Here is a 6,675-nt window from a genome sequence, read left to right as displayed (position 1 = left end):
AGCATGAAACGAGCTCACCAATTGATCCGCCATTCTTGATTGAGCAGCAACAATCCACTTTCAGATTCACTCGTTTGCTCGGCTAAAGATCAATCACTACTAACGGACCGCGCACTTTTTCACTTTTAACAACCGCAGGCGACATGTTCGATCCTGCCCTCATCGCCTGCCCCCGCAGGAGCAAGCGTCAAGGTCAAAAGATCAAACACTACTAACCGACCGCGCACTTTTTCACTTCTAACAACCGACGCGCGACATGTTCAATCCTGCCCTCATCGCCTGCCCCCGCAGGAGCAAGCGTCAAGGTCAAAAGATCAATCACTACTAACGGACCGCGCACTTTTTCACTTTTAACAACCGACGCGCGACATGTTCGATCCTGCTCTCATCGCCTGCCCCCGCAGGAGCAAGCGTCAAGGTCAAAAGATCAAACACTACTAACCGACCGCGCACTTTTTCACTTCTAACAACCGACGCGCGACATGTTCGATCCTGCCCTCATCGCCTGCCCCCGCAGGAGCAAGCGTCAAGGTTAAAAGATCAATCATTACTAACGGACCGCGCACTTTTTCACTTTTAACAACCGACGCACGACATGTTCGATCCTGCCCTCATCGTCTGCCCCCGCAGGAGCAAGCGTCAAGGTCGAAAGATCAAACACTACTCGAAGCGCTTCAGTACGACGCATATTGTGGTCAAATATGAGATCTGTAGCATTCAAAAAACCCAACTGCCGAAGTGAATCAAAAATGCCAAGAATAGGATCCGGCTCCTTATGTAGGCCAGTATACTGACAAAAAATAATTTAAATCCGTTAAGTGTTCACTGAGCGGTGAGGGTTTTAGTATTTTTGCTTTCACTCAGGCGTATACGGGTTGTCACAATCCAAGCCTGAAATGAATCAGCTTGCTGAATAAAAAATAATATCTTTTTGGACTAGAATCAACTATTATAATATAAAAAAAAACTTCTAAATATGTAACTAACACAAATCTGACTTTTAGATTTCATAGGATTGGAATTTTAAGATCGATTCATGTGTGATAAAAATTCCTGAATGCAAACGAAGTTGCAATAATAAAAAATGCTCCACGCTACAATTTTTATTTTGAAAAGTCTAGTCAGAACGACTGGAAACACTTGTTGCCAAAATTGACGAAAATTTTCCAATAAAAATTAAATGTGATTGAAAATTTTATTAAAAGGAGTCTAGTTTTCGTATGGAGTCTAGTTTTCGCAACTATGCAAATCAGTTTCTTGATAAAAAAAAACGTTATTGGCGAACCAATTATATCGCTAGTAATATACACGGGAAAATTTTCTGTGGTAATAATAAATATTTTAGCTGACTACGCCCATTCTTAAAATTACCATGGAAATTCAGACCAATTTACTATGTTTACTATGTACACCCCTCCGCATTACTGGTACATTTGACAGAACAAAATTACAACAATCTGATTTGGACTACAGGCATGGTAAAATCAAGCGCATTTCTGGTCTGCTGAAAATTGCCGATGCGAGCGCTTAAGTTAACCCCCTAAAATGGTAGTTTTTACCGCACATTTTTTTTGCGTGTACACACTTAAAGTGATGAGACGGGTAACTTACAATAAAACTATAGAAAGTTGAAAAATAGCTCAATAATCCTCAGTTTTCCAAAATTATAAAAAGCTATAATAATCCAAATTATTTAATATTCTCTTAACTACTTTATATGAAGTAGTTTAACTTTGAATTATGCCATGAATCTAAAGTTTGTTGAATGACATGTTTTTAATCTGTCGCAAGTTGCTTTTTGGTGTTGACTTGGTTCAGTTGTTAGAACACAATCAGTCATATTGTGGGCCAGGGATAGAATCTCATCCCGAAATAGCCACTCATTTCCAAGAATTCCATTAATTAATCATGGTCTAGAATATTAATTACATTATTTTATTTTAAATTATATATTTTTTCAGATCTATTTTCTTCTTACCATTAGGACCGGCATCAAAATCAATGTACTGGTACTATCTTGCATGTTTCATCGTAGTTTTCATAATATTTTTATATTTGGACTGTATTAAACCCGCAAATTTCCCACCTGGCCCAAAATGGTACCCCATCATCGGAAGTGCCATAGAGATAGCACGAGCACGACAAAAAACAGGCATGCTTTGCAAAGCTATAAAACTGATAGCCTCGAAATATGACCACAAAGGAGTAATTGGTTTTAAAGTTGGCAAAGACAAGACTGTGATGGCAATTTCCGGAGACTCGTTACGTGAAATGATGAGCAATGAGGATCTCGATGGAAGACCGACTGGTATATTCTATGAAACCCGGACTTGGGGTTTGAGAAGAGGCGTTCTGCTGACGGATGAAGAGTTTTGGCAAGAACAAAGACGATTCATAGTGCGCCATTTGAAGGAGTTTGGTTTTGCCAGGAAAGGAATGGCAGAAATCATAGGGAATGAAGCTGAATACGTAAAAAATGACTTCCATGCTTTGGTGAAGGCAGGAAACGGAAAAGCGCTGGTACAAATGCAAAGTGCGTTTTCCGTTTACATTCTCAATACCCTATGGTTGATGATGGCCGGAATCCGATACACCAGAGAGAACAAAGATTTGAAATACCTTCAATCCCTACTGCATGAATTATTCGCTAATATTGACATGATGGGCGCACTTTTCAGCCACTTTCCATTCATCCGATTTTTCGCGCCAAGGCTTTCAGGATACAAGCAGTTTGTGGAAATTCACAATCTTATGCACAAATTCATTGGAGCAGAAGTAGAAAATCACAAAAAGTCTTTCAACGACACTGACGAACCACGTGACTTGATGGATGTGTATCTGAAAATTTTGCAATCCAATCGGGATATCCCCGAGAGCTTCTCCCAAGAACAACTGTTGGCAGTTTGTCTGGACATGTTCATCGCTGGCTCGGAAACTACAACAAAGACTCTAGGTTTCGCATTCCTGCATCTGGTGAGGCAACGCGAAACTCAACTAAAAGTACAAAAAGAATTGGATGAAGTTGTAGGGCGAAATCGCCTTCCAACATTAGAGGATAGAGTGAAGTGAGTATGGTATTTTTCAGTTTTTTTTTATTAGTTACAATCAGTAGTTATTTTTAGAATGCAAAACAATTTTTTTCAGAGTCTGGTATTCACCATTTTATTTTTTCTTTATTTTCAGTTTGCCGTACTGTGAAGCAGTTGTACTTGAGGCTTTACGTATGTTCATGGCGAATACTTTCGGTATTCCTCATCGAGCCCTGCGAGATACAAAACTATGCGGATATGATATTCCAAAAGTAACGTATTATCAAATGATGTTCGAGTACTATTATTAAACAGATAAATTGCTTATATACCATCCGCGAAACAAACATATTGGCTGGGTCTTTTGAAAATCGTAATTTGTATGTTGAAACATGCTCTTCGCATAACACCTTCTTGTACGATGTAAGACAGCAGGCACGAAAGACCATCACCCTGTCGAAGTCCCCATTGAGATTCGAACGAATTGAACGGTTAAGCCGTGCTTGTCCATAGTATGCCATAGCTCTCTGCTAGTGTTATTATTGATTCACTTGGCATTTCAAAAGTTAATTTGATAAAATCTAGTTAATGATACTACGCCAATTAGTATCAGTACCTGTGTCTCTTATAAGCGGTTTCTTCACCACCGCTTATGCCTTAAACCTGGTTTAATCGTATGGGTAAACGTGGTTTATAATAGGGTCCTAAAGCCCTGTCCCAATTTTAGTGCCAAACGCTTAAGTTTTGGCCAATAACACATGTTTACTCAATTTTCTAATGTTTTCCGTTGGTTTGAGTCCAAAAAAATCTTTTTTAGATTTTGTCACACTCCTTGGCTTAAACTCAAATTTTGGGTGTATTTTGTTTTCCGTGTCCCTTCCGAAATGTCAGATAGGAACAACCCCAGTGGTAAAACTAAAACCCCTGTGGTGTTTTTGTCGACTAAGCGAACGTCAAACATGATCTTAAGTGTCAAGGTTCATTTATGGACCCAATTTTTAAATTAAAGTTTAAACATGATATAGCCGTTATTTGAGCGGGAAATATTGCTAAAGTAGTTGCAGTAAGATGCTCTTTCGTGTTATTGAATAAAAACAAGATTTCATTAAAAATTTTAGGACCCAATTTAAACGAAAGAAGAAATCGGTCCTTAAACTTTGTTTTCGGTACACGCTCTCCATATCCTGTTGCATCTGATCAAGCAACCCCTCTCATCACGTCTCACGAGACCTTTTCCCAATCATATTCGAGGCGAACATCAATTTTACTGGGTTGTTGCCAGATAGCCTTGTAACATGTCCTGCCCAGCACACTCACCAAAGATGGACAGCAATGTGCTCCAGTCCAGAGGTGCGGTCGAAGGAAACTATAGTCGTCTCTATTATTTTCCCGACGTTCTCATGTGATATCAGACATGACGTCAAGTCTGTGATTGCACTAGAATGCAAGCAAATGAAAGAGACGACTGATTTTCTTCAACCGCACCTATGAACTCGAGCACATCAAGTCAATAGCACCTGTCGTTTGTACACTTCAAATGCTTGCAGATCTTCTTCCATCATGCCCATAGAGGACTTCCGGGTTTATTAGAGTTTTGTGCATGGTACATTTGATGCGAAGATTAACCTTTTTCGATCTTAGTTTCTCCTGAAGCCCATAGTAGTCAGTATTCCACACCTCTAAAGTATCTTCGTAACTTTTGTAACACTACTTCCTAGGCGGCCTTGTCGCACTTGGTTCCGTTTATCAGCATGTACTTTGTTTTTGATGTATTCACCACCAATCCGACTTTTTCCACGCCATGTTACAGATCTTCCACTGTTTCAAATATTCTGCTGATTACATCCATATCATCCGCGAAGCGAACAATTTACCCAAGTAATCAAATAGCACTTTGATTCACCCTCCGTGCTTATATAGTGCTATTATTGAGCTGAAAGGCCCTATATTAGCCACTTAATAACCCTATAAGCCCAAAAAGGCGAACTAGCGGACTACTGGTTACTTCGGTAGCTTGCAAAAACCGTTTTTCGGTTGTCAACCACCTCTCCGCATCACTGCTTCTAGTGCCGTGTTGAACAGCAGAATTTTAGTGTTCGCCCGTTGCTCTTGTGTGAAGCTTTGTACCGGTCATTTCAAAGTATGTCGTTATGCTCCTGTTGCGTGGCGCTGTCATCAGCTAGCTTCAACTTTGCCGCTTTGCTGGTACGCTGATCATAAGTACCGTGCAAAAAGATAGGACAAGAAACGGTCAAGGAATGATTCCGCTACCGAAATTACTTATGGCCGGTACGCTGATCATAAGTACTGTGCAAACGGATAGGACAAGAAACGGTCAATCGGAATGATTCCGCTATCGAAATTACTTGAGCTGTACGCTGCTGAGAAGTAGAGCTGATTTCGTAACATCGGTAACGCCTGTCATACAAATCAAATGGAGCTGTTACTTTTCCGTATACGGGAAAATGTGCCGCTCAATTAAAAAGGATAAATTTTACTTGATCACTTTACGTTTCAGGTGCATACCACGCATTAGGTGTTGGCCGCTAGCGGTACTTTGTAGGCTAATGTATTTATTTTGATGTTCACTAGTGCCATCGTGTAGTCGAAACGAGTTTGTATGTCGGGCTGTCTGCGTTGGTGGCACTGATTATTAATTCGAACCTTCAAACATGTTTTTGTTGTAAGAAATTTTGTTCGAGCTTTCATGTCTGGTCTCTGTACTATTAGTCTTTTCAGCTTCAAAGAAAAGCTGTGCTCGTCATCCGTGGCATTCCTTCCCGATCCCATCCCGTCCGTCCAAACAAAAATTTATTATATTCCGTAAATCGTGTATTATGTCATCATGGCTTTCGCATTTCTCGATTTTATCAATAACTTATTCTCCTTTTCGTTTCTTAGGACACAATGCTGGTTGGAATGTTCCGTGGTATGATGTTAAACGATTGGGAATCGCCTACGTCGTTCAAACCGGAGCGTTTTTTGAAGGGTGGAAAAATCGTTATCCCACCCAACTTTCATCCGTTTGGCGTTGGAAGACATCGTTGTATGGGCGAAATGATGGGCAAAGCCAACCTTTTCCTCTTCATCACGACTCTATTCCAATCTTTCGATTTCCTAGTGCCAGAAGGTTATCCAATACCGTCGGATGAGCCAATTGATGGAGCAACACCAAGTGTCCGACAGTACACAGCATTGATTGTTCCTCGATAATTTCAGCACAAGACTCAATATAATTTAAGTAAATGTAATATAAACAATAGACAAGTAATTATAATATAAACAAGAAAAAATATTTGAATAAATTTGTTTGATGACAGAGCATGACTCAAATTAAGGAAGAAGGATCCATCATTGATTTGTGAATTTTCAAGAGCAGTTCTTTAGTTCAAAATGAAGAAAACACATGAAAATGTGTTCACTGTATTCTATTATCTAAAAAAATCAGTGAAAACATTTGTATCGAATACTTTTCAGCTTTAAATAGAAAAACTGCTTTTAAAGCGTCAATGATGACGATGATGGATGGATTGTGAACAAGCTAAAGTTCATTTCACGGTGAAATTATTTTTTAAATTTTTTATTTTCGTTGTTTTAAGATTTCTCAAAGGAGAGAAAGAGAGCGATTTTTTGGTGACATCATCAG

At 39.5% G+C, this 6,675-nt stretch overlaps 1 protein-coding gene across 1 annotated transcript; it reads left to right on the top strand.

The window, feature by feature from the left end:
• The first annotated feature begins 1,967 nt into the window (after nucleotides 1-1,967).
• Nucleotides 1,968-6,313, top strand: LOC5575901 (probable cytochrome P450 303a1). The gene is made up of 3 exons (XM_001662228.2): nucleotides 1,968-3,065; nucleotides 3,184-3,301; nucleotides 5,931-6,313. The coding sequence occupies exons 1-3, from the start codon at nucleotides 2,002-2,004 to the stop codon at nucleotides 6,240-6,242; spliced, it is 1,494 nt and encodes a 497-aa protein (XP_001662278.1). The 5' UTR covers nucleotides 1,968-2,001; the 3' UTR covers nucleotides 6,243-6,313.
• Nucleotides 6,314-6,675: the final 362 nt, after the last annotated feature.

The sequence above is a fragment of the Aedes aegypti genome, chromosome 2, assembly GCF_002204515.2.
Source record: "Aedes aegypti strain LVP_AGWG chromosome 2, AaegL5.0 Primary Assembly, whole genome shotgun sequence".
NCBI classification, from domain to species: domain Eukaryota; kingdom Metazoa; phylum Arthropoda; class Insecta; order Diptera; family Culicidae; genus Aedes; species Aedes aegypti.
Note: the sequence above shows the minus strand (reverse complement) of the source record. Positions and strands in the feature narration are given on the sequence as shown.

Excerpts from the sequence above, each read along its gene's own strand:
- LOC5575901 (XM_001662228.2), top strand. The coding sequence starts at position 2,002 with ATGTACTGGTACTATCTTGCATGTTTCATCGTAGTTTTCATAATATTT. Across the intron at positions 3,066-3,183 it reads ACATTAGAGGATAGAGTGAA|TTTGCCGTACTGTGAAGCAG; the intron begins GTGAGTATGGTA and ends CTTTATTTTCAG. Across the intron at positions 3,302-5,930 it reads GCGGATATGATATTCCAAAA|GACACAATGCTGGTTGGAAT; the intron begins GTAACGTATTAT and ends TTCGTTTCTTAG.